Here is a 16,527-nt window from a genome sequence, read left to right on the forward strand (position 1 = left end):
AAACACAGACTGAGCTTCCAAGTAATATTCTTCTGGTCTTACCTCCTCGATCTCGGGCAGCTAAACTTTGACCCCTTCTTAATGTAATGTCCAATTGGTACATTCCGGGATCAGCCAAAGGGACATCTGCATTACTGGTTCCAGAAGTATTTATTTTCTGGAAAACAAGAAATATACAGAATATTAAATTTATTATCTTTCTTCTATTTCCTCCAATGGGGACCATATACAGTTTAACTCAAACTATGAAAATTAGTTAATAAAATAAGTCAACATGTGAATTCATACATCATAATCACCCAATCCTCTAAAGGTTCTAAAATTCATGAAATTCTTTAAACTCAATAAAAACATGGCAGCAACAGGAATCCTTGTTTTATTTCAAAGTAGAAATGACAAATGGAATATGAAAAACATTATCCATGAAAAGACCACATAATTCAACTAAGAAGGACTAACATAAGAATAGTTTATGAGTAAAAATGCAATCAATGATGAATGGAAAATAAAGGTATCCAAGAGAAGTGGTTTTCCACATAATTGAATTGGAAATTAAAATGACTTTTTCAGGTGAATTTGTTGACTCCTTTATCTATGCAAAATGGTTCAAACTGGTGAATTACACCCTTCTGTCTCAGTCCCAACATAAAATATGACATAATTACACAGAAATAAACTCACACAGCATTTTGACAGTATTTGCAAGTAAATAATATAAATATGAAGACAATACATAATGCTGCTTCCTATGGAATAAAAATGTACAAGCTCTTTCTAGATCTAAATATCTTTGCAAGGTTATCTCTATAGAAAGTCTTTAGCAACAATAAACTGTTTATTTAATTGGCTTTGAGTTATAAACTCACTTGAAGAGGAATACCTATATTAAAATAACACAATAGAAACATATAGTAAAAAATGTGCAGGTAATAGTTTATACTTTCTGCCACCTTGATACAGTGGAAAAATTTAATTTTTTCACATGCTTGAGATAATTTTTAATTATTATAATTTTTTTTCCAATTCAAAAATCAATAGTCTTTTGTTTTGGAATACTGTGCCTGAATAAGGTAAAATATTAGACACCAGTCTGGCTCTTTTAGTTCCAAAGTTTACATGAAATACAACTATAAAGCATCATTTTGTCTGAGGTTTCAAGACCAAGATAAGAATCTTTCCTACAGGAGCAATTATCATTTAAAATAAGAAACAGCGCAACTTTGATTGATAATCCCAACTCCTCATTTCTCCTCTGGTAACATTAAAAAAGACTGATCTTCTCATGTTTCTGTGAATGATAGCATCTTCCCCGAGTTGCTCAGACTGGAAATTGATGAGCTAGCCTTGATTTCTTCATTTCCCTCTCCACCACATTCAAATAGTTAACCAAATTCCATCCACTCCATTTCCATATTACATCCCCAGTTGTTTTTGTCTTTTATTTCTTGTTACTACTAATTTGGATCAGGCCTTCAAACAACAGAGGAGCAAAAGGTAAAATGATTGCCTTGATCTTCCCACAAACATCTAATTGCCCTACCTTCCAGGGGTATAGCCTTCCATACTTTTGTCTTCTTATGCAAACAAATACACATACATTTAGATTTTATTTTTGTGGTTGAGTTTTCAGTTTTTGTTTGTTGTGAACAAAAATAGTATTACAGTTTGTCTATTATTTCATAATTTATTTAATTTAAATCATGGACACTTTTCTAAAAATGCAGAGATTTATCTAGTTTCCTTTATATACATCATTCAAGAGACCGGAATACCAAAATTTCTTTAGTTATCTCCCCACTGATGAATATATGAGTTGGTTTCAGTAGTTGACACTACAGGGACTTGTGCTTTTATTTCTCTCAGAACATACTTTTTTTCCAAAGGTTTAAATAGTTCATAGTCCTACTGAAACTTACAAGAGTGCCTATTTCCCATATCCTAGCCAACATAAGATATTACTAATTTTCTAGTTTGGTGGGCAAAAAACCCATCTTCCTTCATATACATTTCCTGAACTATGGTAAGTTGTCTTGAAACTAGTGTAAAGAGCAAGAGAGTAAGAGTTGTTCACTGGGCCACACCGAACATGCATGGTGGAAGGAGAGAAAGCCAACCAAAGTCTCCTAAACCCCTTTTCAGAGAACTGTTTGTAAGCTCTAATTAATATGCAAAATTTAAATTCAAGCCTAGCAACCACTTATTAAGCTCCAAGTATGCTCCAAGCTTTTCATTGGGTTCTTTTATATACATTATTTCAAAATAAACAAATTCATTAATAAATATTAAATGTACATAGACTTACTTCTTTCTAAAAAAATGGAATAAAATCTATGGGAAGGGAAAAGTTTCTTTAATGTTTTGATAGGTATCTTCAAATAGAAAAGTTGGAATGTTCAGATATCTATATATTTTAATAGCTTTCATTGCTCTAGTCAGTGCTTCTTAAAGTCTTGAGTGAATAATTCATAGAGTACCTGGTTTAATTTTATTACATTTATTGGGTGACACTGGTTAATAAAATTATATAGGTCTCAAGTATACAATTCATCATCTGTATATTGCATTGTGTGCTCACCACCTGAAGTCAAATCTCCTTCCATCACCATATATTTGACCCCCCTTACCACTTTCTACCTTCCCTCTTTATGGGCAAGTTAAGGATATTTCAAAGGTAATTCTAATTATAGTAGAGATTTCACTTTTGCTGTTTTAGAATTTAACACCTTATTAAGAGGTAACTTCACTGGACTTACATAAATTGGCTTTTGAAAGCCTAAATAACATTTCATTTCTGTGTGTATATGTATGTATGTATGTATCACATTTTATTTGTCCATTCATTTGATAACAGCCATTTAGGTTGTTTCTATATCTTGGCTGTTATGAATAATGTTCTAATAAAACAGCAATGTGAATATCTCTCCAAGGTACTGATTTCATTTTCTTTGGATATACAAGGTCTATCCAGAAGGTATCCAGCCATGTAATATGGAAAATAGAGACATTTATTGAAGAAGATACAAGATACAAGAAACATTATACATAGGACAATGATGCCCCAGTCTCCTTCAAAGTAGGCACCTGGAACCTCACACAGTTCTCTCAATCGCCATCATCTACTCTGTCGTGTTTTCCTGAATCTCATCAATGGTCTGAAATCTCTTCCCTTTCAAAGGTGGTTTTAGTTCTGTGAAAAGCCAGAAGCTGCAGGGCACCAAATCTGGGCTGTAGGGGCTGAGTCACCTGGGTGATTTGATGTTTTACAAAACAAAACAAAACAAAACAACAAAAGAAACCTCTGCATAAGACGTGATGTGTGAGCTGGTCCATTATCATGGTGAAGCTGTCCATCACCAGCTGCTGCCCATAGCTTCAACCTTCTGAACCATCTGAATAGTTTCTGTTGAGGAATGTTCAAGCTTAACGCAAACTTTGATGCAGATTTGTTGCTCTACTCAATCATTTTGTATGAGATGGCCACACAGTTCACATGCTCATTCAACAGCATCAACCATCCCCAGTGACTAGTACAGTGAAGTCATCATTGTTCACATATGTGCATTCCAGTCCACTCTCCTTGGCCGCCAGTTTACACTGATGTCACACAAACTGTTCTCATTATATTAACAATGGTTGGATGTTTTCTGGACAGATCTGGTATGCTGCCTTCATCATCTTGTTCTTCATGTCTTCCTACTTACTCTTCAGGGATCATTTCATTAGCACTTTATACTTTTTGTTGTCCATTATCACTTTCTATCAAAAAATGTCATATTCGCCATGTTATATTGTAAACTTTTAAAGTCAGGGAATAGACTATTTAAGGATAAACTAAACACAAAGTGTGTTAGAGGCTATGAGAATGGAAATATGTCTTTAAGGACACATGATCTAGTGGAGTAGACATATACATCGGGATCTGTAACAAACTTGGCTGCTCCATGGGCAGTTTGTTTCTTTTCTTCTGTGCCCAAGTATGGCATCTAATGTGGTTTAGCATGTTCTTTCATGAGGAACCTAAGTAATAACCTTAGAATCCTTTTAAAGACAGTGCTTAGGCTACCATTACTTAAAATGAAACTGTCACTCAAAAGCTATAATTAAAGACAGACCATGCTATAATGGCATTACTAAGTCCATAGGAGAGCAGGAAAGACCAACTACTATGGGAGAAGAATCTGAGGAGGCATCATAGAGATGAAAATGAAGCAGGGTATGAAAATATGAATCTTGATAATAAAGAAGGAATATTAATGTGAGCCCTATAGTCCCCAGAGGGTGCCTCACATGCATATGTGAGAAGTGAGGTAGAAAGGATGACTGATGTACCTTGATGCCAGGCTGAAGAGGGTTCAACCAAGAAACGATAACAGGCTTTGAAGAGAGAAGCCATATAACCAGACTTCATTTAACAAATATTTATTGTCTGTTTTTCATCTTTCCTGATCTGGGCTAAGTGCTTGGTTTACAGAGTTGAATAAAACTGGGCCTTTTCTTTCTGTAGGATGGAAGAGAATAGAGAAATCCTATGGATATAGAAGTTATCTAAAAGGTTTTATAACAATTCAGTTAGAGTCACAAGGGCCTCATCTGGTCAGTGGAAATGTAGATAAAAGATGAATTTGAGAGATATTGAGTAGACTCAATCAGCTGAATCTGTCCACTGACAACATGTGGGAGATATGGGAAATGGATGAGTCATGCTGAAGTGAAGCTGAGGCTCCTGGGAAAATGGTAATGTCAGTAGTGGAAAGAGGGACGAGAGGAGAGGATAGTTCCAGGCCACCACTGTGTCCAAGGATATCCCTAGCTCCATAAAAGAAGGAAGTATAGAACTTAAATAGATCTAGAGAGACATCTCTCCTCAGGTTCACTGAATGGTTCCAAGAAGAAAACTGGTTGGACAATTATGGAAGGATACTAGAAACATAATTTTTTATTGTAAAGTACCTTTTTTTAAATGTTTATTAAGTTACCAAATGTAAGGATGTAAAGATGTATCTGAAATGCTAGGCCCACATACAGCTTTAATACAAACTTTATCATTTTAAATCTTTTTTTTTCAAATTTAATATTTATTTAGTGACTATTATTAGAACTTCAAATATATATACCCCTCCTTTCCCTAAACTGCCATGCACCACACTTAAGATGTGTGCTGCTATTTTTTAACCACTTTATTGAGGTATGATTGATATGTAAAAAGTTGTATATATAACTTGATGAGTTTGGGAATAAATACACACCTGTGATATCATCACTACTATCAAGGCCACATACATATCCAGCACTTCCCAAAGTTTCTTCCTGCGGTATTTATTATTATTATTATTATTATTATTATTATTATTATTATTATCATTTGTGTGAGTGTGATAAGAACACTTAGCATGAGAGCTACCCTCTTAGAAAAATTTAAGTATATAATACAGCATTGTTAGTAGCTATAGGCACTATGCTGTATAGTAGATCTCCAGAACTTATTCATCCTGCATAACTGAAACTTTGTACCCTTTGACCATTACTTCCCATTTTCCCCTTCCCCCAGCCTCTGCCAATCACCATTCTATCTCTGCTTCTATGAGTTTAACAATTTTAGATACTACATATAAGTGAGATCATACAATATTTGTCTTACTCTGTCTGGTTTATTTCCCTTAGCCTAATGTTTTCCAAGTCCATCCATGTTGTTACAAATGATAGATTTTGCTTCTTTTTTCAAGGCTGCATAACATGCCATTGTATGCATATACCAAATTTTCTTTATCCATTCATCCATCAGTGGACATTGGTTGTTTCCATATCTTGGCTATTGTCAATAATGCTGCAGTGAACATGGGAGTGCAGTTGTCTCTTCAAGATCTTGATGTAAACTCCTTTGCATAAATACCCAAAAGTGGAATTGCTGTATGATGTGGAACCATGAAAGACTTTGAATAGCCAAAGCAATCTTTAGAAAGAATAACAAAGCTGGAAGCATCACACTTCCTAATTTCAAACCATACTACAAACCCATAATGATCAAAATAGTTATTGTACTGGCATAAAAACAGACACATAGACCAAAGGAACAGAATAAAGAGCTCAGAAATAAACCTACATGTATAGGATCAACTGATCTTCTCTTATATCATATGCAAAAATCAACCTGACATGGATTAAAAACTTAAACATAAGACCTGAGATCATAAAATGTGTAGAAGAAAAAGAGGGAAATGACCTTGGTAATAAATTTTTTGGATATGACACCAAAAGTATAGGTAACAAAAGCAGGAATATAGAAGTATGTCTACAGCAGATTAAAAAGCTTCTGCACAGTAAAGAAAACAATCAACAAAACGAAGAGACAACCTATGAAAGAGGAGAAAATATTTGTAAGCCATATACATAATAAGGGGTTAATAGCCAAAGTATATAAGGAACTCATACAATTCAATAGCAAAACAAACAAACAAACAAACAAACCACTTAAACTATGGGCAAAGGACCTGAATACACATTTTTCCAAAGAAGACATGAAAATATACAAAAATGGTCAGTAGGTACATGACAAGGTGCTCAACATCACTAATAATCAAGAGAATGCCGATCAAACTCACAATGAGATATTACCTCATGCCTGTCAGGATTGCTATTATTATTTTTTTTAAAGATAATTACCAGTGAAGATATGGAAAAGAGGAAATCCTTGTATAACTTTGGTGGGAATGTAAACGAAATGATAAACTCAAAATTTTAAAGTTAGAGTTCTAGGCACAGTTAGAGGATTAGGGAGGTTTCTCTGACAACACTCAGAGCTTTAGGATTGTTGAAGCCAAAAAGCAGATGTAACATTTTTGAAGATATAAATTATAACATACATGGAAAACACAGCCTTATTAGGTAACCTATGGGGAAGTCAGAAAAACACTGTGGAAGAGACAGAGTCTAAGAATTGAAAGAAATCATTTAGAAGGATTATGATCAAAGCACCCACATCCTCTACTCTACCAAGCCACCATTTTCGCAGAAGTCTTCCTCTACTATTTGGTTTGCTTAAACCAAAACAGTTTCCATGCATGGTGATGTTACATGTCCTCATGCCTAACCCTTCTTTCCTTCATTTTATATGGACTAGTAGTTCTGAACTTTGAGGGCTTTGGTTAGGCACCCAGGAGCTCTTGGAGTGGGAGGACCCAGGTATTAGTAATTTTTCTTACAGGTCCTCAGGTAATTTTATAGCGAGATCATCCTCACATCCCTCAAGTAATTTCAATAGTCAGCCTAGTTTGACTCATTATGCCAATTATAAATGCAAGTCTTTGAGAAGGTTTATCCACAAAGAATTTCCAAACTTCTTATTTACACCATGAACTGCCTGGAGAGTATGTGTGAAAACCTATGAGGGTCTTTGTGACTTTGAACTCTGCTGCTTAGGATGCCTTTTTACCTAAAGAAAGCTTCCAGCAGAAGATACGTTGTACCCATGAAGTCAAAGTTGAGACTGCCACCTGTCCTTTCTGAGATTTTCATTATAGGCAAAAAATGAGATTCCTCTGTTGACTGAGGTGGTTGATCCTTATTACCACTAGGAAGTAGAGTTAGTGAAGCATTGTTCAAGGAGGGGAAGCATGTCTACATTACAGATTTTCTTGAGTGCTCTAGTATTGCCACGCCATGTACATTGGTTAAGCTATTCCATATGTGTTTCATACACCCAGCCCATGCTCAGTGCAGCTTTAACCTTATCTATCAATAAAATCTACTTAAAATTTCATGGAAGTTTTACATTTTCAACTTTTAAAATTAAACAACCTTGTCAAGGATATCAAGATGTATCACTGAGAATTTTCACTTAACCATTACCAGTTTCTAAGTAGTCATCTCTCTTAGTATCAATGACATTGATAATATGAGCACAGTGAAATCTCCACCAAATGGAAATCAAAGGTTTTTCAAAACTTAATTTTCAAAAGCAGAACCTGGAAGCCACTGGGGTAGTAAAAGTTCAATGAAGCACGGGGATCCACTTGTCAAAGAAACATCATGGTTATTTACAGGTCAACTGAATAAATGACTTTAAAACTGAAATCACACAGAATGGAGAAAATTGATGGCGACCAATGAGCATATCTGACTAGGTTATGTCAGTCATAGTGCCTGACTAACCTACAGCCCCAGCCAAAAGAACTGCTTATACTTGATTTTATGTAAATTTAATTTCTTGTCCCTTGTTCATACTGATTAGACTAGAGCTGACTATCTGAATCTCAGACAATGAATAGGCTTGTTGGTGATAGGTTGTTTTGCTTTTGTTTTTGTTTTTTCTCCCTAGCCAAAGTGTTATTAGGCAAAGGTTCTTTGGACCGATTTCAGAGGGAATAAAAAATTACACATAGCTGAGAAAGCCAAAGGGTCAAATACAGAGGCTGGAGAGGGCATAATAGCCCATATATAATCCTGAATCAGAAAACAGGCACTATAATCAAGCAGAAGTAGAGGATGGAAGAAATACATATAGCAGAGGACAGACTGTGACTTTGTAGCCCACTGACTTTATACAAACTAACCAAAGCAGAGTATGACAATGGCTGGGCAGGAGGGTGAAGATCTGTGAATTCCCACTCCTGAAGGCCTAGAGCAGCTCTGGGCCACAAGGGCCATCTGCTCCAGGCTCTGGGCTCTAGGATATCTAACTGATCCCCCATCACCTTCTTACTTCCTTTGACTTTGTATGAGATGGTTGGAGGAGTCCTTGACTCTCACAACAAAATAGAGCATGCAACAAAAAGAGCAACAACAATGAGCAAAAGAAGCATAGAAACAGGAAAGCAGCCAGGGAACTCAGTAAATCCATAAGCAGGCAGTAGACAGTGATATGGGAGAAATCCGCACAGAGAGGCTAAAGGCAGAAATTGCCCCATGCCTTCCACCTCTTCCTCCAGCGCACTGCGCAGTGATCCTTGATGTTCACATACAGATGCCTGTGTGGTGCGAGCTCATCACCCAGAGATCAAAGAAGGTCAATGCTCTGCAGTTACTAAGTGAGGAAAACTTTCTGTGTTTATGAATATTTTCAACAAGAAGTGGGAAAAAGGCTTATGGTTGGGGTACCCATATAATGTGTTATTCAAGCTGGTACACTTTAGAGAGTGAAAGGAAGTGCTGGTAATAATTCCATGGCATAAACAGGCATAAATAAAACAGTCTCAGATAAACTATGATGCATGGTTATAGTATTTAATAAGTTAGGCTTATTAAAGATAAAGAAAGATGAACTAAGCAGAAAAGACTGACCCCCTGGTCATATCAAGCTTTACGATTGTTTTGGAACCAAACTACAACCCTGGGTTTAATTCTGGGATTTTGATTTTGCAATAGCCCAAACAAAACAAAATGGGCCTATAAATTCTCAGGCCTACTAAATGACCATATCTAATTGTTGTTGGAAAAAGTATGAAGCTCAGTACAACCAGAGCTTCCTTTCTGGAACTCCCACACATCATTACTCACCCTGGGCTTGTCCACTAAATAGACTATTCTGCGCAGCTTCATTACTGCTGGTAACCTTTCCGCCCACACAAACAGTTTGTAAAATAACCCATGCCAAATGAAAGCAAACAAAATTCTCTTTTCTCCATCCTGATGTACACAGACCACGACTTTTTGGAATTAGACCCTGGAACCAGCATTTGTGTGTTACAAGAGGCAGATTCTAATGAGAAAAAGGCAGGCATCATACCAACTATTTAACTTCAGCCCAAAATACTTATTCCTGCTGCACCTTTATTTTCTAGTCTTTAAAATGGTGTACGAGATACCTTACAAAAGACTTTTGATTATGGGATAAAATATGTAAAACTGCTTTGTAAATGTAAGAAATTAAATATAAGTAGGTATTTGGGGGATGAAGGGAACCATTATAAAATAGAGGAAAGATTATAGGAGTCAAAACAGAAAGACCTGTAAACAAACAGGCCTATCTGGACTGTGAAATTGCTATAAGGCAGAAGTAAAGTTTTTGAGCTCTAAGGGCATCAGTTTCCACCTCTTTAAAGAGATAGACTTGTCAAAATTAAAAGAAATAATGTAATTTTTATACTATTTTGTAAAGAGTCAAGTGATTTACAAATGCAAATTATATTTGCTTTTTGCAAATTATAATTATATTTTGTGTACTCTGATGCTAGTGCTCACCTTTGGTTAATCAGAGATTAGAAAGTGCATTATGCTCGGGTTGTCTTCTGCTTTTAGTACTATTGTAACACTTAATGACTGTTATCCTTACTACTTTTACCACAACAGTATTTGTCAGACCTGAGAGCATGATACATTTTGTTTGCGTTAACTCTGCTGAACTTTTGTCTTTCAGTGAGTTCCCAAGCATACTTTCTCCCTGCCCCCTGCGTCCCCTCACCAAAATACCTCTGAGAAGAAAAGACTTGTCAGAACAAGGCTTCATATACCATCTGTGCAAATTCTGGTAGAAAAATTTAAGTTTTGAGCAACAAAATAAACAGTTTTGGATTATAGTTCAAAATATAAAGTAAATATTCACAGTTCCGTACTGATATAAATAACTGAGTTGAATAAATAAATAAATACAATGGTGGGGGGAATGGACAAGTCTATGATGCAAAGGAACTCAAAATGGCTCCTCAAGGAGGTGAGTGTAACTTCCCACCTTTTAGTGGGGGTTGTACATAGTGGCTTTTTTCCAAAGACAACAGTATGGAGAAACTGGACACTACGTCAACCAGGTGATCAAGGTCAAAATCAATACTGATGGGTCGTCTGGAAAGTATGTTCCTTGGACATTTTGTGAAGAGAATGGTACTTGATCTTCGTGGTCTTCCTTCCAAATCACATAACCTCTGCTTCACCATGGGAACAACACCAGAAAAACATCAGAAAAACCCAAATTGAAGGACATGCTCTAAAATATCTGACTAGTACTACTCCAACTGTCAAGGTCATCAAAAGCAATAAAAGTGTGAAAAACCATCACAGCCTAGAGGAGCCTAAGGAGACATAAAGGCTAAGTAAAATGTGGTGTCCTGGATGGGATCCTGGAACAACAAGGAGAAACTTACGTGAAAACTAAAGATCTGAACATAGTAGGAATTTAGTTAATGTTAATATAGTCAATATTGGTTCCTTAGTTGTGACACATATATTGTACTGATGTAAGATGTTTAATAGGGGGAATTGGGTGTGAGGTATGTGGAAATTCTCTGTTCTAGCTTCATAAATTTTCTGTAAATCTAAAAATATTCAAATGAAAAGTTTAATTTTCAAAAGTTTCTGTATAGCTAATTCTTTTGAGTAAATAACCTAGTTTTTGGTAGGGCACACTATTTTAATTTGGTCTTTGTTTAGTGAGTACAATGATAAACTTCACAGAAGGCATGTTAGTGATAAATTAACCAAATCCACCTCAATATTCCCTTTCCTGTTCACCATTTAACAGATGAGAAAACTAGGAGTGATATATTAAGAGATACAGTTACACATTAATTATGTTTCATAAAAATAATTTGCTAGTACTGCTGCTGTAAACATTTAACTGCAGGTAACTGAGAAGGATTATAGCAGTAATCATGCATTAAGCTATCCGTCGTCGTCGTCGGAGGCGGCGGCAGCCGTCCATCTCGAGAGACGATGATGTAGCTTCTTAAGAGTCTATCTGCACCGCCGAGAATGGTTGTGCAGTCCGACTCGGGAGTGACACGGTATCTGTCTCCTCCCGTGTTGAATCGACATCTTGCGATGACGCTGGAGTGTCCTCTCCAGTGAAGCTGAAGCTACAGAGCCTCGAGAGACGATGGTGTAGCTTCTTAAGAGTCTATCTGCACCGCCGAGAATGGCTGTGCAGTCCGACTCAGGAGTGACACGGTATCTGTCTCCTCCCGTGTTGAATCGACATCTTGCGATGACGCTGGAGTGTCCTCTCCAGTGAAGCTGACGCTACAGAACCTGGGCAGGGTGATATGGAGGGTCTGCTGTTGCCCATGCAGCAGACCCCCCTCTCTTCGCAGCTGAAGGGTCCAAGGGAAAGACGGAGTCAATACAGCTTGGCTTCAGGTGCGCCGCAGGAGTTGCCGGTGTTGACTACAACGTCAAACTGCCTTAGGGACTCCGGCTCCGGATTTTCTGTCGGGGTTTACTCCCTTAGCCTTTCCCCTGAAGAGGTATGCCACAAGGCAGTGGAGGTTTTTTGGAATCAGAGTTTTCCTTCTCTGATTCTTATAGCATTAAGCTATAAGTCATAAGATTTGGGTGTAAGTTCCTACCCCTCCATAAAACTAACTTTACTGCCTCAGGCAAATAACTTATCCTCTTTGCCTCTCAATTCCACATTTGTCGAAAGAGAAGATAGACCTATATTACTTCTAAATTTGCTTTTTTAAAAAAAGAGGGATTCTATCCATATTTTTTTCTTTAAATTTTGGCTCCATCCCTCAGCAACTTAGGTTCCCACCTTAAAAAAAAAAAAGAGGGAGGATAAAAATGGTACCTACCTGCTAGGATTGTTGTGAAGACTAAGCAAAATAATGTATGTAAAACACTTAGTATCCTATGTTAAACATGTAATATTTTGGCCCTGCCTTTGTACTCCTAAAATGACAGTTTAATTATAGATAAGAATATAAATGAGATAATGTGAAAGATAGATTAGTATCTAGTTGAGACTTCAAGACACATTCACAAAGGAAGTGCTTTAAAGGAGAAAAGTCTGAGCAGTTGTAGGAAGTCACTTGTCAGGGATAAATATTGAGATTTCTCTGTTTTCAGAGATCTTCAGAACCCTTCACCCATGAATTCGAGTGCTCTCACCTATATGAGATATTGTGAGGAAATGTGTTATCTGCTATTATTCTTAACTTACAGTGCATAAAAGGGCCGTGGGCTGGGGCATGAATAATAAAAAAGACAAGAAATGAAAAGTTCATTTATATTTCTGTTTGTGAGACTTAAAATTCTAAAATGTCATACATATCACAAGAGGAGTGTTAAATGTACTTACTCGGTACACAAGTTTGTCATAGAGAAAGGTATTTCATGAGGGTTTTCCATTCATAAATAAAAAATCTTTGGGTTAATAAATGTTATAGCAGAATCTACTATGGATAAATTATAGATCCTGGATCCAGAGTTGACCTTAGTGGCTAAGTACAATAAAAATAAATGCTTGCCTTAAATTATTCAGTTAATTGATACTCTTTAAGTGTTCCAAACACCTCGCTGGAGCTAAGTTATCAACGTTTAAGCTTTCTCAGTACCATTTGCAAAAAGGATTTTTTAAACTGCCAAAACTTGAGTGCTACTATATGAGCAGATAATGTTAGGCATCCCTTCTAATTTTTTCAAACTTTCTCACAGTTTAGCATTAAACTGATAATCTAAAATGGTCAAGTGTTTCTCACTAATGGTTATTCAGCACAGGGAAGCTTTGACTTACTATAGAAATGTATACTTGTCAAGGAAGTTGTGAACTTTCTTTCCAGGGAATTACTGACCTCACTTGGAGACACACGTAACATCCTGGCTGGGCAGTGGACGGTTCTCTCCATGGTGCCTGGATAACAGTGATCAAGATGATGACAAGTATTGATTGCCTTCCAAGCAGGCGTTGCTACCTTTCTGCTTCCTCATAGCCCTCTATTTCCTCTGGGTAATCAGAGTGGTTGTGGGAAGCTGACTTGCTCCTTAGCTCAAAGGTTGAGACTATCACAAAGATTACGCAGTTCAATCTCCTGTTTCCAATGACTGGTTCAGGGTTGGAATTGTGACCTAAGCTCCTTTAAAATTTTTGGACCTGGTTGAGAATACTGGAATAAACAGGTTCAATGAGGAAGCACATAGTCAGCTGTGAGAGCGCTGATAGCCTTCTTGGGTCCATGAGCAGAATAAGACTGGGATAAAGCTAACAATGGGGAAGGCTGGACGGACACAGAAATACACTAATTCTTGTGACTTGATTGAACCACTGAGTTAACCACTAGTTTTTCCAGTTATATGGGCCAATAAATTCCCTTTATTATTTTAGTCACTTTGAGTTGTGTTGTTACTTGCAACCAAAAGCATCCCAATGAATTAAACAGCTAACACTGATAGAGCACAAACATCGTCTCATTTATTTTGCACAAAAACCTAAGCAATAATTACTCTTATTATCCTAGTAACACGGATGTGGAAACTGAGGATTAGAGAAGAAGAATAAATTGATTCAGCGAGGAAGTAGGTAAAGTAGGATTCAAACTGTTCTAATACCTGGAGCTCATGCTCTTAACCACTATGCTAACATTTTTCTCCCATATTTTTAAAAAGTCAGAATGTGAATTAGACATTTGAAACTATATGGCAATTTTAACTTCTCAGACCATAATTATATAATTTCCTTTAGCTAAAAGCTCACATCAAAAGGGTTGCTCACAGTTAAGGAAAAAATACTTTAAATTTCTAATATCAAGGGTTTCTAAATCACAGGAAAATGTTATTCCTTTTATTAAAGCTCTTTTACATATTCACACCTACAGCTAAAGCCGTCCCATTTCTATTAGTTGGAAAGATAGAACTCTGTACCTGTGAACTCACATCTTACTTTCTACAGAAGTTCTAATTCAACTTGCGAAGGTCTAAAGACCTGAAATCTTATCTTGGGTTCCCCGTGTAATTGCCTCATCAAATGAGATATTAAATCAGCCACTTCTTGGTTGGTTCAGCACAGTTCTTTGAGAAGTTCCCAGTTATTGACATGCACAAACATTTTCACAGCCAGTGGCCTATTTTCCAATGCCATCAGGAAGAATTTGTTTATACAACCAAATAAAATAGGTAATAGGCTTATTTACTAGGCTGATAAGTGCATTGCGTTACTGTGAATATCAGGTATGCACTGTACAAATGGTTTAAACATTTAGCAATTCAAATGGCTCCAAAGGAAACTTCAGGACTGAGTAGCAAACATATGTAAATAATATAACATTTAAGAAAACAGTGGCAGATCCAGAAATTTGCTGTCCACTTGGTATCATGGTTTATAGATGGTGATAAGCAAGCAAAAAAAAAAAAAAGTTAAAAAATAAGAGCTTGATACACCATCTTCTTATTAAAGACAAACCAGAGCTTACACATATGAGGTCTGTCCAGATAAAGTTCAGCCATCACTAATATAAGAACAGTTTGTATGACATTTTAACCTGGCAGCCAACGAGAGTGGACTGGAATGAAAACTTCACTGTACTAGTCAGTGGGGGCAGTAGACGCCATTGAGTGAGCATGTGTACTGGGTGGTCATCACATTCAAAATGACTGAGCAACAAATATGCATCAAATTTTGCATTAAGCTTCAATATACAGCTGCAGAAATTATTTGGATGATTCAGAAGGCCATAGCTGTGGGCAACTGGTGACTGCCAGCTTCATCACGATAACATGCCCACTCATGCATCATGTCTCGTGCACAGTGTTTTGGCGAAACCTCAAATCACTCAGGTGACTCACTCCTCCTACAGCCCAGATTTGGCACCCTGTGACTTCTGGCTTTTCCCAAAACTAAAATCACCTATAAAAGGAAAGAGATTTCAGACCATCAATGAGACTCAGGAAAATATGACTGGGCAGCTGATGGTGATTAGAAGTGTGTGAAGTCCCAAGCTGCCTACTTTGAAAGGGACTGAGGTATCACTGTCTTATGTACAATATTTCTTGTATCTTGTATCTTCTTTAATAAATGTCTCTATTTTTAATATTACATGGCTGGATACCTTCTGGAAAGACCTTGTATAGTTGGGAGTATCACATGTAGAATTCCCAACAATGTCTATCTAAGGTATCTATCTAAGGGTGTCATTTCCTTAAACCATATGCACTGATTGCAAATTTCAAACAGTACACAAATATAAAGGTGAGAAGTAAAATTTTCCATTTCCCATCTAAACTCCAGTGATTCTCCACAATGGTAAACACCATTAACATTTCCTTGAGTATCCTTTAGAAAAAAACTGGCACATATCTTTTCTAAAAATGTACATATATAGAAATGAATGTATTGTGTGCACTGTTACACACTTTACTTTTTTCATTTAGTAACATCTTTACAATCTTTTGATGTTCAGCACATTCAGATTTACTGCATCCTTCCTAACAGACCCTTAGGGTCCTATTAAATGTATATACCACAAATTATTTAATCAGCTCTTTGTTGATGGACACGACCCCCAACCCCCTTTTTATACTATTACAAATAATGATGGAAAAAATTTCATCTTATGAAGATCATGGTGTACACTTTTGTATCTAATGAGTAAGTTCTTACCAATAAAATTTCTAGATCAAGGGTTGTGTTTTTAACTTTGGGACATCTTGTTAAATCACCAACCCTCCAAAAATATCCCACAATTTATATTTCCAGTCACAGAGATATAGAGTTTCCCCTATACTGACATCAAAAATAAACGTTATCAGATATTTCCGATAAGCCAATCCTCTGCAGTCACTTTTAAAGATGCACAGTTCCAAAGCTAAACAACAAGTTTCATTATT

General features: G+C 36.5%; 1 protein-coding gene across 3 annotated transcripts in view; it reads right to left on the minus strand.

Annotated features, from left to right (window-relative positions):
- Positions 1 to 16,527, minus strand: part of MCTP1 (multiple C2 and transmembrane domain containing 1) — a 473,957-nt gene that overhangs the window by 278,079 nt on the left and 179,351 nt on the right. For all 3 annotated transcript variants that reach the window (XM_090276498.1, XM_090276497.1, XM_090276499.1), the window contains exon 2: positions 43 to 157. In XM_090276498.1, coding sequence (XP_090132624.1) covers positions 43 to 157 — 115 coding nt within the window. The remainder of the gene's footprint in view (positions 1 to 42; positions 158 to 16,527) is intronic.

Source organism: Furipterus horrens, unplaced genomic scaffold (genome assembly GCF_987537825.1).
Source record: "Furipterus horrens unplaced genomic scaffold, mFurHor1.1.pri manual_scaffold_5, whole genome shotgun sequence".
In the NCBI taxonomy this organism is placed as follows: Eukaryota; Metazoa; Chordata; class Mammalia; order Chiroptera; family Furipteridae; genus Furipterus; species Furipterus horrens.